The 14,212-nt window shown below is 39.2% G+C and overlaps 1 protein-coding gene across 1 annotated transcript; it reads left to right on the top strand.

The window, feature by feature from the left end:
* Positions 1 to 1,362: 1,362 nt before the first annotated feature.
* Positions 1,363 to 13,702, top strand: LOC106583232 (glycoprotein-N-acetylgalactosamine 3-beta-galactosyltransferase 1-A). Its single transcript, XM_014167169.3, has 2 exons — positions 1,363 to 1,588; positions 13,262 to 13,702. The coding sequence occupies exons 1-2, from the start codon at positions 1,586 to 1,588 to the stop codon at positions 13,562 to 13,564; spliced, it is 306 nt and encodes a 101-aa protein (XP_014022644.1). The 5' UTR covers positions 1,363 to 1,585; the 3' UTR covers positions 13,565 to 13,702.
* Positions 13,703 to 14,212: the final 510 nt, after the last annotated feature.

Below are 14,212 nucleotides of genomic sequence, written 5' to 3'. Positions count from 1 at the left end.
CAATCGCATTATAAAGTCAAGAGAAGGAAAAGGCCTGGAACGAGGAGAGATGACTAGAAACTATTTGGTTGATCGTTTTATGTGTGGATTAATTGTCTTGTGCATTTCAGGTAAAATAACAACTCAATGTTTATATCCCAGGACAAATTAGCTAGGAACAGCAAGCTAGCAAAATAGGACAAATTAGCCAGCAATTGCAAGCTAGCTAGCTAAATTTCCATGTTTAATACTTTTCGACCTGTCCCCAAATTAATATAATTAGTTCAGAGTTTGTTTTGATATTTTAACCTGCGTGTCGTGATCGCGTTATTGTAGCTCCTCAAAATATATAAATAGTTTGGCTTGAACATGAGGGGATCATTTTTATATGAAGTTAAAACCATTATAAGCACACTTCCCTGAGGGATGTTATAAAGTAATTTTGAGCTCTCTTGTAAAATCTGCATACTCATACCTAGCTGATTTAAAATAAAGACCATTAGAAAAAACATGGGCAAGAAAAGCCACATTTTGAGGAATTCCCTCATTGATTTCAATTTTCAGGTGATAGGCCTATATGGAGGAAACGACTGCTTTTTCTGTCAACAACCCCACAACACCCTCACACTTTTATCCAACTTTTTTTGAAGTAATTAAGCTTTTATCATAAAGATAATATTTTCTAGTACAGTAACTACTTGGTTAGAACGTTTGCCTTACGTCAATGACTACTATGCTCTGGTGCCACTCAATGATGGTTGTGCCTGTTGCGTGTCGAATAGAAATAGAGGGCGGGGACTAAGGCAAGAAACCGCAAAGGATTAACCAATCAAGGGATTCAGATACATTTTGTGGGCCTGTACATTATAATATAATGTATTGTGTATATATATATATATATATATATATATTGTATATAATGTATATATGTATATATATATATATATATATAGTATATAATGTATATTATCAGAAACTGGAGTGTATTTATTCCGCCTATTCTGTTGCAAAACGTTTCTTAAACGGAAGCAAACGAAAAGGGGAGGGAGCTACCTGAATCTGTCCATTGTAAACTAGTTTTGCTCTCTTTGCTTCTTAAACGGGTTCCGTAATGAATACACCCTTGATGTTGGCGTTTCCAGTACCTCATTGTGCAGTCCGCCCACCCACCCATAAAGAGGCTTTTAACATCGAAGTTTAACATGTGGCTAAAGTAGTTGAATTTCCTATTGACAGTAATAAATAAACGGACTTTACGCACCAGTGAAAGACACCGGATAATCGGTATTGTTGTAGGCTAACAATTGGAATTGATGTCTCATTTCTCATCCATGCTAACGTTAGCTGGCTGTCTAAAATTGATGATGTGAGATGAGGCGGCTAGCGACAACATAGCTATTCAGCCTGCTGAAGAATACTCCAAGGAAAGAGAAGAAAAGACTGTTCACTTCTCTCACTAGTTTAACGCCAAGTGGAATATCGTATTTGTTTTGACGAAATTGTGTTTAACTCGTGAGCAAATGTCTAAATTATAGTTAATCTTAGTCCAACACGCGCCACGTTTCAACTGGACCAAAGAGTGACTTTCCGCAATTTAATTCAAGTAATGGTAAGTACGAGCTAGCCTGACTACCCAGTTCTCTTTTGATATCTCCACCAGACGTTTTTTTTGTAGGGCCTACAATGTAATTTGTTTCCAGCCAACAACCCTGCCACACTTTGTTAATGTTAGTTAAGCCATGTACTGTATGTGTTTAGCTACAGTGCCTTACAAAAGTATTTAAAAGTATTCATTGGATATCATCACATTTTATTGTGTTACAAAGTTTGATTAAAATGTATTTAATTGTCATTTTTTTGGTCAACAATATACACAATACTTTAATGTCAAAGTGGAAATAAAATTCGAAATTTCTGAGCTGCATGACAGGAATGAATCTGCTCAAGGGATGTTACCATGGAATGAGGCCATTGGTGATTTTAAAACAAATTCTGCAATTTAATTGGGTACAATGGGAAGTCATAGTAGTCACAAACCACAGTTGGATTCACAAGTTTGGACAGCACAGTAGAGTACAGTACTGTAGAGTAGCGTTCGGTATTGTACACCTTAGAGCACGCTAGAGTTATTAAATACCAGGGTTGGGTAAGTTACTTCATAAAAGTAATGTTACTAGTTACCTGTCCAAAATTGTAATCAGCAACACATTACCCAAACTCACTAATGTAATCTGATTACATTCAGTTACTTTTAGATTACTTTCCCCTGTGCAGCTGTATTCATCGACCTGGCCAAGGCTTTCGACTCTGTCAATCACCGCATTCTTATCAGCAGACTCAACATCCTTGGTTTCTCAAATGACTGCCTTGCCTGGTTCACCAACTACTTCTCAGATAAGAGTTCAGTGTGTCAAATCGGAGGGCCTGTTGTCCGGACCTCTGGCAGTCTCTATGGGGGTGCCACAAGGTTCATTTCTCGGGCCGACTCTTTTCTCTGTATACATCAATGATGTCGCTCTTGTGGCTGGTGATTCTCTGATCCACCTCTACGCAGACGACACCATTCTGTATACTTCTGGCCCTTCTTTGGACACTGTGAAAACTAACCTCCAGACGAGCTTCAATGCCATACAACTCTCCTTCCGTGGCCTCCAACTGCTCTTAAATGCAAGTAAAACTAAATGCATGCTCTTCAACCGATCACTGCCCGCATCTGCCCGCCCACCTAGCATCACACCTCTGGATGGTTCTGACTTAGAGTATGTGGACAACTACAAATACCTGGGTGTCTGGTTAGACTGTAAACTCTCCTTCCAGACTCATATTAAGCATCTCCAATCCAAAATTAAATCTAGAATTGGCCTCCTTCACTCATGCAGCTAAACATACCTTCGTAAAACTGACTATCCTACTGATCCTTGACTTCGGTGATGTCATTTACAAAATAGCCTCCAACACTCTACTCAGCAAATTGGATGCAGTCTATCACAGTGCCATCCATTTCGTCACCAAAGCCCCATATACTACCCACCACTGCGACCTGTATGCTCTCGTTGGCTGGTCCTCACTTCATATTCGTTGCCAAACCCACTGGCTCCAGGTAATCTAATAGTCCTTGCTAGGTAAAGCCCCACCTCAGCTCACTGTTCACCATAGCAGCACCCACCCATAGCATGTGCTCCAGCAGGTATATCTCACTGGTCATCCCCAAAGCCAATTCCTCCTTTGGCTGCCTTTCCTTCCAGTTCTCTGCTGCCAATGACTGGAACGAATTGCAAAAATCACTGAAGCTGGAGACTGATATCTCCCTCACTAACTTTAAGCATCAGCTATCAGAGCAGCTTTCAGATCATTGCACCTGTACATAGCCCATCTGTAAATAGCCCATCCAACTACCTCCTCCCCATATTGTTATTTATTTTATTTATATATTTTTTTCTGCTCCTTTGCACCCCAGTATCTCTACTTGCACATTCATCTTCTGCACATCTATCACTCCAGTGTTTATTTGCGAAATTGTAATTATTTTGCCAATATGGCCTATTTATTGCCGTACCTCCCTAATCTTACTTACTTCATTTGCACACACTGTATATAGACTTTTCTATTGTGTTATTGACTGTACGTTTGTTTATTCCATGTGTAACTCTGTCACACTGCTTTGCTTTATCTTGGCCAGGTCGCAGTTGTAAATGAGAACTTGTTCTCAACTGGCTTACCTGGTTAAATCAAGGAGAAATAACATTTAAAAAAGAGGCATTAGAAGAAGACAAATGTATGTTACCAATTGATTGACATCTATTGCAGGATAAATCAATATTAAAGTTTACATAGCTGGCCATATATATGGATGTTACATTTTACTTTATGGGTTGGTTATGTAGGCTTCTTCCAGAATAGGACTTGGAAATGTGAAAGTATAGATTAGCCAAATTAATTTACCTGAGCATAACCCCAAAACTAAGGAGTTATTAGCCAGCCCTACTGTTTATGATTTTGTTGTCATGGAGGACTGATTGGGGTCATTGATTAGAGTTGAAAAATAATTGCTGCGCTCATGGAGTGGCATGCTTTTGAGCACCACGGAGAAGTGCTATTTACATGTGAAAAATGAATGCCATATGCTACATTTGCTTTAGGCCTATTGTTCACCTTTTTGTTGGTGACACTTTTGATATCTTGATAATAGGCAGCTGTTTAATTAAACGGCAAATCCACTGATACAACTGTGGTAAAAAGCTGAGGGATGGGCCTGGAGAAATGTAACCACTCTCAGATGAATACATAGAGCTATGGATGCAAGGACTGACCATCCATGATATCAAAATTATTGTTTTAACCATGTTATGAGGCTATATAGTGTTTGTTTACATGTACAATGTTTACAAACATTGGAGTAAAACAAGCTTATATTTTGGGTTCTCATGGAGTGTGACAGTTGAACTAATGTCATGAGGCATAAGTTATATTCTTGCAGAATCAAGTGGTGTGTGTGTGTGTGTGTGTGTGTGTGTGTGTGTGTGTGTGTGTGTGTGTGTGTGTGTGTGTGTGTGTGTGTGTGTTTAATCACACACACACACAGTAACGGTCAAAAGTTTGGACACACCTACTCATTCCAAGGTTTTCTTTATTTTTACTATTTTAGAATATTAATGAAGACATCAAACTATGAAATAACACATATGGAATCATGTAATAATTAAAAAAGTGTTATAAAATATATTTTGATTTGTTTATTTGAGATTCTTCAAAGTAGCCAGCCTTTGCCTTTATGACAGCTTTGCACACTCTTGGCATTCTTTCAACCAGCTTCATGAGAAATGCTTTCTTTTCTTGACAGCTTTGCACACCCTGGAATGCATTTCAAATAACAGGTGTGCCTTGTTAAGTTAATTTGTGGAATGTGTTTCCTTAATGCGTTTGAGCCAATCAATTGTGTTGTGACAAGGTAGGGGTGGAATATAGAAGATAGCCCTATTTGGTGAATGACCAAGTGCATATTATGGCAAGAACAGCTCAAATAAACGAAGTGAAATGACAGTCCATCATTACTTTAAGACATGAAGGTCAGTAAGTGCTGAAAATGTCAAGAACTTTGAAAGTTTCTTCAAGTGCAGTCGCAAAAACAATCGAGCGCCATGATGAAACTGGCTCTCATGAGGACCGCCAGAGGAAAGGAAGACCCAGAGTTACCTCTGCGGAGGAGGATACGTTCATTAGTTACCAGCCTCAGAAAATGGCAATTAACTGCACCTCAGATTGCACCATCATTGAGTTCAGACACATCTCAACATCAACTGTTCAGAGGAGACTGCGTGAATCAGGCCTTCATGATCGAATTGCTGCAAAGAAACCACTACTAAAGGACACCAATTATAAGAAGAGATTTGCTTGGCCCAAGAAACACGAGCAATGGACATTAGACCGGTGGAAATCTCTCCTTTGGTCTGATGAGTCCAAATTGGAGATTTTTGGTTCCAACCGCTGTGTCTTTGTGAGATGCAGCGTAGGTGAACGGATGATCTCCGTATGTGTGGTTCCCACCGTGAAGCATGGAGGAGGAAGCGTGATGGTGTGGGGGTGCTTTGCTGGTGACACTAAGTGATTTATTTAGAATTCAAAGCACACTTAACCAGCATGCCACCACAGTATTCTGCAGTGATACGACATCCCATCTGGTTTAGGCTTAGTGGGACTCATTTGTTTTTCAACAGGACAATGACCCAAAACGCACCTCCAGGCTGTGTAAGGGCTATTTAACAAAGAAGGAGATTGATGAAGAGCTGCATCAGATGACCTGTCATCCACAATCACCCGACCTCAACCCAGTTGGGGTGAGTTGGACCGCAGAGTGAAGGAAAAGCAGCCAACAAATGCTCAGCATTGAAATGCATTCCAGGTGACTACCTCATGAAGCTGGTTGAGAGAATGCCACGAGTGTTCAAAGCTGTCATCAAGGCCAAGGGTGGCTACTTTGAAGAATCTCAAATATAAAATATATTTTGATTTGTTTATCACCTATGGTTACTACATGATTCCATATGTGTTATTTCATAGTGTTGATATCTTCACTATTATTCTGCAATGTAGAAAATTGTAAAATTAAAGAAAAACCCTTGATTGAGTAGGTGTCAACTGGTTTCAAAAACAATGAGTGATAGACAGCTTAAACGTCTTGAATTCAACCATTATTGGGTTCAAATACACATCTAGATTTGTGTACAGCCATGCACAACAACCACAATCCGTAAGGCGCAAATATCTAAATGAGAGAGCAGCAGTTTGATTCACATCAATGTGCTATGTAGATATCAGTAAGTGATATCCATATCACCGTAGACTACAGCACTGCTGTCGTCCTTACCTCCAAGTTTGTATTCAAGTTGGATAATCTTTGGATGCTGACAGCAGTCGCACCATTGGAAGCCATAGCTTGGACTGTAGCCTACAAAAACCTATTCCTGCTCTTTACCCGCGATCCTTCAAACACATTGGTGTGTCATCATAGTGGTCTCTGCCTTGTGGTCAGACTTGCTCTGGTGGAACAAACTTAAACTTGCGTCTTTTTTCAATACTGATTTGAATGTCATTGAGAGTCAAAGATATTTGTTACAAACATCCTTTCTGATTACAGTTACCGTTTTTTGTAATCCCTTACATGTAATCCGTTACTCCTCTATAATGTACTAAACTCTACTATACCTTTACTGTACTCTACTGTAACGTATTGAACTCTACTGCGCTGTACTTTGATGTCCAAATTTGTGAAACATAGATGTCTATCATTGGTTCAGATTTGGTCCGACAAACCAAATTTGGTCTTGTTTGGGTGCCGAGCTCATAAAAAAATATTATACTGTGTATAATAATACCCAAATATGCAAAGGATGCATATTTATACCTTTTGTGTACCTATTTAGGAAAATGACATTCATATCCATAATTATGCATGTAGTATAGATCAGGGACCCATGATGAAATTCCATTTCCGCAGTTCCTTTACCGGGTGTAGCCTAAATCCACTTCACTTACTGTAGTTCATTAAGAAAGAGATTTTTTTTCAGTCAATTGCTTAGCTGACACCCTGTTCTTTCTGCAGACATCGTTCAATCTTAATTCGGACCAGATATGTAATTTTTCCTATAGATGACTGACAGTATAATTTTAAATCAAGATATTCCTATTTTAAGTCAACATTCTCGTGATGTGTGGTCGTCCAACTGTCTTTGTGGTACCATTTGAAAATGTAAATAAAAATTGTATTCCCATTTCAGTATATTTATCAACCAAAACATGACACCCACCCTGTATTCAAGAGAATGTTGTCTCAACCGATGGCGGGCACAACACAACCTTCGATTATGTAAAATAGGGTCTACGATACAACATATGCGAATAAATACAGTTGAAGTCGGAAGTTTACATATACTTAGGTTGGAGTCATTAACTTGTTTTTCAACCACTCCACAAATTTCTTGTTAGCAAACTATAGTTTTGGCAAGTCGGTTAGGACATCTGCTTTGTGCATGACACAAGTAATTTTTCCAACAATTGTTTACAGACAGATTATTTCACTCATAATTCACTGTATCACAATTCCACTGTGTCAGAAGTTTACATACACTAAGTTGACTGTGCCTTTAAACAGCTTGGAAAATTCCAGAAAATTTTGTCATGGCTTTAGAAGCTTCTGATAGGCTAATTGACGTCATTGGAGTCAATTGGAGGTGTACCTGTGGATGTATTTCAAGGCCTTCCTTCAAACTCAGTACCTCTTTGCTTGACATCATGGGAAAATCAAAAGAAATCAGCCAAGACCTCAGAAAAAATAATTGTAAACCTCCACAAGTCTGGTTCATCCTTGGGAGCAATTTCCAAACACCTGAAGGTACGATGTTCATCTGTACAAACAATAGCACGCAAGTATAAACACCATGGGACCAATCGGCCGTCATACCGATCAGGAAGGAGACACGTTCTGTCTTCTAGAGATGAACGTACTTTGGTGCGAAAAATGCAAATCAATCCCTGAACAACAGCAAAGGACCTTGTGAAGATGCTGGAGGAAACCGGTACAAAATCCACAGTAAAAAGAGTCCTATATTGACATAACCTGAAAGGCTGCTCAGCAAGGAAGAAGCCACTGCTCCAAAATCGCCATAAAAAAGCCAGACTAGGGTTTGCTACTGCACATGGGGACAAAGATCGTACTATTTGGAGAAATGCCCTCTGGTCTGATGAAACAAAAATGGAACCGTTTGGCCATAATGCCCATCCTTATATTTGAAGGAAAAAGGGGGATGTTTGCAAGCCGAAGAACACCATCCCAACCGTGAAGCACGGGGGTGGCAGCATCATGTTGTGGGGGTGCTTTGCTGCAGGAGGGACTGGTGCACTTCACAAAATAGATGCCATCATGAGGGAGGAAAATTATGTGGATATATTGAAGCAACATCTCAAGACGTCAGTCAGGAAGTTCAAGCTTGGTTGCAAATGGGTCTTCCAAATGGACAATGACCCCAAGCATACTTCCAAAGTTGTGGCAAAATGGCTTAAGGACAACAGTCAAGGTATTGGGGTGGCCATCACAAAGCCCTGACCTCAATCCTATAGAACATTTGTGGGCAGAACTGAAAAAGCATGTGCAAGCAAGAAGGCCTACAAACCTGACTCAGTTACACCAGCTCTGTCAGGAGGAATGGGCCAAAATTCACCCAACTTATTTTGGAAGGCTACCTGAAACGTTGACCCAAGTTAAACAATTTAAAGGCAATGCTACCAAATACTAATTGAGTGTATGTGAACTTCTGAGCCACTGGAAATGTGATGAAAGAAATAAAAGCTGAAATAAAAAATTCTCTACTATTATTCTGACATTTCACATTCTTAAAATAAAGTGGTAATCCTAACTGACCTAAGAAAGGGATTTTCTTTCCATGATTAAATGTCAGGAGTTGTGAAAAACGGAGTTTAAATGTATTTGGCTAAGGTGCATTTAAACTTCCAACTTCAACTGATATGTATATTTGTTTACTCGTTTTTAGAGAATTGATCTTAATTAAAGGTAAAAAAAATTACTTAACTTTTTTTCAATAAATAGTTTGACAACACTTTTTGTAAGCTTTTAAATTATATCAATCTCCACCTTTTGATCTTTTCAGTGATGAAGACATGGATGTCTCATGTTATGGTGGGGCAGTGGTGGAAAAAGTACTAAATTCTCATACTTGAGTAAAAGTAAAGTTACCTTCATAGAAAATAACTAAATTGAAAGTCACCCAGTAAAATGCTACCTGAGTAAAGTCTAAAAGTATTTGGTTTTAAATATACTGATGTATCAAAAGTAAATGTAGTTGCTAAAATATACTAAAGTATCAAAAGTAAAAGTACGAGTAATAAAAAAAATCCTTATATTAAGAAAACCAGACAGCACATTTTTATTTATTTTATTTACAGAAAGCCAGGGTCACACTCCAACACCTCAGACATAATTTTGTGAGTCCTCCAGATGAGAGGCAGTAGGGATAACCAGGGATTTTATCTTGATAAGTGTGCAAATTGGACCATTTTCTGTCCTGCTAAGCATTCAAAATGTAACGACTACTTTTGGGTGTTAGGGAAAATGTATGGAGTAAAAATTACATCATTTTCGTTAAGAATGTAGTGAAGTAAAAGCAGTCAAGAATATAAATAGTAAAGTACAGATATGCCAAAAACTACATAAGTAGTACTTTAAGGTACTTCACACCACTGGTCTGGTACGGAATTGAGCTGTGATTTTTCTCTTTTTTTTTTTCACATAAAATATATGACCAATAAAAAAATCATTTATTTCAAAGTTTAACAAACCATACAACTCTGCACAAGGACTACTTTTAACAATTGACACTGAACATTTGATAAACACCTTTACTGGAAGAACTGTGCAAATGCAAAGTTTGGTTACACAATTTCAGTAGAATCTCCCTCAGTTTTTTTTATGTGACCACATTTCCCAAAAGCGCTGTTAAATCTCTGCTCCAAAAGAATGAGGTGTCAGCTATGGCATTACACTGAGTTTAAAAACATATATTTTTGTTATTGAACTACAGCAAGTGGTAATGGAATTTCATCATGGTTCCCTGACCTAAACGCGTAATTATGGAAATGAATGTCATTTATTTTCATGGTGATGTATCCTAAATAGGTACACAAAGGTAGACATAAGCAATATCATCCTTTGCATATTGGTATTATTCTACACACTGGCTATTATTTTAATAATCTCCGGCACCAAACTTTGTTGCTCCCTACCGGACCAAATCTGAACCGATCATAGATGTCTATGTTTCACAAATTTGGACATCAAAGTACAGCACAGTAGAGCTCATTAGAGTACAGTACTGCTGCACAGAACAGTATAGTTCAGTACAATGCATAGAGTATAGTTCACTAAAGTAGAGTTTAGTGAAGTACATTATAGTATACTCAACTCTGGAGGGCTCTACTGTGTACTGAACTCTACTACTCTACAGGACTGTAATATACTCTGCTTGTCTTTACTGTAGTGTACTGTGCTGTCCAAGCTTGTGAAACAGATATTTATGATTGCTTCAGATTTTGAATCAAGGCTAGTCTGGACCAGACCAAAAAACATCTGTAATTTCAGCTACTTTTCAACATCCATGGATGTTGCTCAGTGAGAGTGAGAGTGAGAGTGAGAGTGAGAGTGAGAGAGTGAGAGAGTGAGAGAGTGAGAGAGTGAGAGAGTGAGAGAGTGAGAGAGTGAGAGAGTGAGAGAGAGTGTGAGAGAGTGTGTGAGAGTGTGTGAGAGTGTGAGAGAGTGTGAGAGAGTGTGAGAGAGTGTGAGAGAGTGTGAGAGAGTGTGAGAGAGTGTGAGAGAGTGTGAGAGAGAGTGAGAGAGAGAGAGAGACTTTTTGTATGCCAGTGGAAGGGAGGACTGTAGCAGTAGACCCAACTGTGGTTTGTGACTACTATGATTTTCCATCGTAGCTAATTAAATTGCAGAAATTATTTGGTAACAGAATTTTGAGTTTTAATCACTTAATAATTTATAAACAAAATTGATATCAGTAAAAACGCTAGCTAATTGATAGGTCTGCCTTCTGTGAACTTTCATTATCCACATGAGGAAGAGAAATGACAAAATATCTGAAAGATATGCGGGTTTTTGTTTACAGATTTTCAAGGCACAATGCAATGTTTCTTAAACTTACAGAAGGCAGAAAAATGTCTCAAACTAAATAAAGTGTTTATTAGTTGTCAGGGGTCTTTACTTCAACATTACTGTGTTTTTATGTATTTCTAATTCCATTTAAGACTTTATGTTTTCTAACACCCCTTTTCCATCTGACAAGAAATCAAAGCCTTCTCTTATTCCAAGTTTTTACAATGGAAAAGGGATCTATCTATCTTTTTTTTTTTTTTTTAAATCAACGCCAATACCGATTTATTGGAGGACCAAAAAACTTTTTGGGGTCCTCCAATAATCAGCGCTGAAAAATCATAATCGGTTGACCTCTAGCTGGTACATGCATTTATGGCTGAGATCTCAAATAGAAATCCATTTAAAAAGAGTCATGACTCATGCACTTTCTTATGTGCATTGTTATATGTTAAGCAAAGCATGCGGTTTCATCTTCCTAGTCAATATACCAGGCAGCTCTATCTTGATAATGGATGTGATCGTCACACCAGTTTTATTTCAGACGTCTTCAAGCTTGAACGTTTCTTGAGGTGGAGAAGCAGATGGTAGTTCCTGGTTATCTGACAAATCAGTCCACGAAAGCAACCTGTGTTCTAAAGGGGGATAGGTTTGGGTTGAAGGAGTTATATGACCACCATTATCACCATGGTGTTTCTTTATAAAGTTTACTATTGTATAGGCCACAAATTAAATTGTGTATTTATCTTTGATTCTTCATACAGAGTGCAGCGTTGTGATTAACGGTAGCCTAATTTCTTAGAAGATCATAGTGTGCCCTTAGGCGATATTTCCATATACTCTTATATGCTTTAAAATTTAGAACAATGGGGTCTGCACCTCTGCAGTGTGGAGTAGGACCAGTTTAGAATGATGGATAATAGGACCTGGGTCCAGACTGATGGATAATAGGACCTGGGTCCAGACTGATGGATAATAGGACCTGGGTCCAGACTGATCAGTAATGAACGATGAATTATCAAGTGCAATAAATCATCCACACCCCCACAGCTGTTTTCTTGAAGGAGCAAAGCATGCACACATTTAAAAACAATATGCTTATTATCCTTTTATTTATGAAATGTCTTGCACAATTAACTTAATTAGTTTTTATCACTTTACACTTATGGGGGGAAATTACCCCTGTAAACGTAATTTGCTTATATGATGCACAAGTAGAGGAGAGTCTCATTTCATACAAGCACATTTGTTTCCATGTTTGATTTTCAAAAAGAGGAGAGTAGAGGTGAGGAGAGGAGGTGAGCAAAGCCAACTGAGATTCCCCTATATACAGTTGCAACATTTCTGGGAAAGTTGGCAGATTTTTGAAACCCTCAGTGAGCAATAGGTTTGGAACATTGACAATAAAATCACAGTATCAAATTGCAATACATATAGAATCGTGATGCGTATCGTGAGGTATCTGGCAAAAAAAATCCTAATCACCAGACTGATCAATAGACCAAGGTGTCATGGACCATTTACTGAATGCCCAAGATAATAGCAGGTGTTGATACTTACTCTCCTATTTAAACCAGTTCTACCAGGGATGCTGCTATGCCCATGTGGCCAATGAGAGGGTAAAGCCTTTTGGCCCAATTGTCTTTCACCTTGGCTTTATCCTATACATATGAAGCAGCTCATGCTTTGATATGGTTTAAAAAGCACTCAGTTATTCCTTGGATTTATTGATTTGACCATGTGTAGGCTATTCATTGTCAGTGGGATCTAACTGTGGCAAGTGTGACTACAGTATGTGGTTGCTATAGGATTGTGCTACCTGGTCTTTGGTATAGCATCTCAGGAGATGCCCTTATTGAACCCAGGCAGAACTGGGACAGGTTAAAAGAAAAGAGGGAAGGATAAGGAACTGATTGTGTTCCAATGTAATAGTGGGTAATCAACTTGTTGACTTGCTGACAAAATGACACTAGCACTACTATAGCTTTACTAGTACATTGTCTCCTGTCCAATATGTTGTTGTGTAATGCTAAACAGATCAAAGGCCTTGGTCTGCCCTCACTGTCTGTACCCATCCTTTCCCCATCCTGGCTCTAATCCTGGTGTTTTGTACCGTAGGGGGTGAATTGCTGCTCTGACCTGTCTGTGTCTTCCCACTATGTGGACTCGTCCCTCATGTACCTGCTGGAGTACTACACCTACCACCTGTGTGCCTTTGGCTACAGGTACCGCTACCAGCCCCCGGCCCCCCTGGGCTACAAGATGGAGGGGGGACACTCGTACTCCAAAGAGCAGCCAGCCATCCCGAGGGTGCCGCTGGCGAGGGGGGAGGGTCTGTCCAGGACAGACAGGAAACAGGAAGTGATGCCTCCTGCTGCTGCAGGGGAGAAGGACCCACCTGCTGCTGCTCAGGATGACTAGCAGTAGCAGCTGTGTGTGTGTGTGCTTGCCATTTGAGCGTGCATGTTTTACACATGTGCAATCACCTGCACAAAAGTGAAAAGACGGTGCAAACTGTGGTGCCTCCAAATAAGTGTGCTGTTGTGAAGGACTCTGTGGGTGGTGAAGGATCTGCAAAGAATTTCTGCTGTGACGGCAAGATTGGCCTTTTGGCTGTAAGTTGGTTGGATTGTCACTGCGGTAACCCCATCCCTTTTAGTCCTTGTTTTATATTTAACATGATTTGTTAACTCATTCCAGTTTTAATCCATGTTTCAATTACCTCAGTTCTTTAAGACACATGAAATAATTATTGGATGACTTAGAATAACTGGATTTACTGGCTGATTTAGGATCAGCTTTGCCTACCCTAATCAAAACCTAAGCTACTAGGGGTTGAAAACCAAGCCTGGTCTTAGATCTGCATTTATACCTGTAGATACAGGTGAAAAGATTATCTGTAATTAGATGTGAAAAAGACCAGCAGATCCACTCCTTTTGGAGAGGGAGAAAGAGGAATCTTAGGAGACCTGGCTTTCTCTATCAGCCCCAGTAGCTTGTGCCTTGTAAATCATGATTGTATGCACCGTCAGCTGCACATTTTGACACTGCACTGTGACAAGTCTGAGA

Source organism: Salmo salar, chromosome 22 (assembly GCF_965601325.2).
Source record: "Salmo salar chromosome 22, fSalSal1, whole genome shotgun sequence".
NCBI lineage: Eukaryota > Metazoa > Chordata > Actinopteri > Salmoniformes > Salmonidae > Salmo > Salmo salar.
The sequence above is the reverse complement of the archived record's forward strand: the minus strand, read 5'-3'. Positions and strand labels throughout refer to the sequence as shown.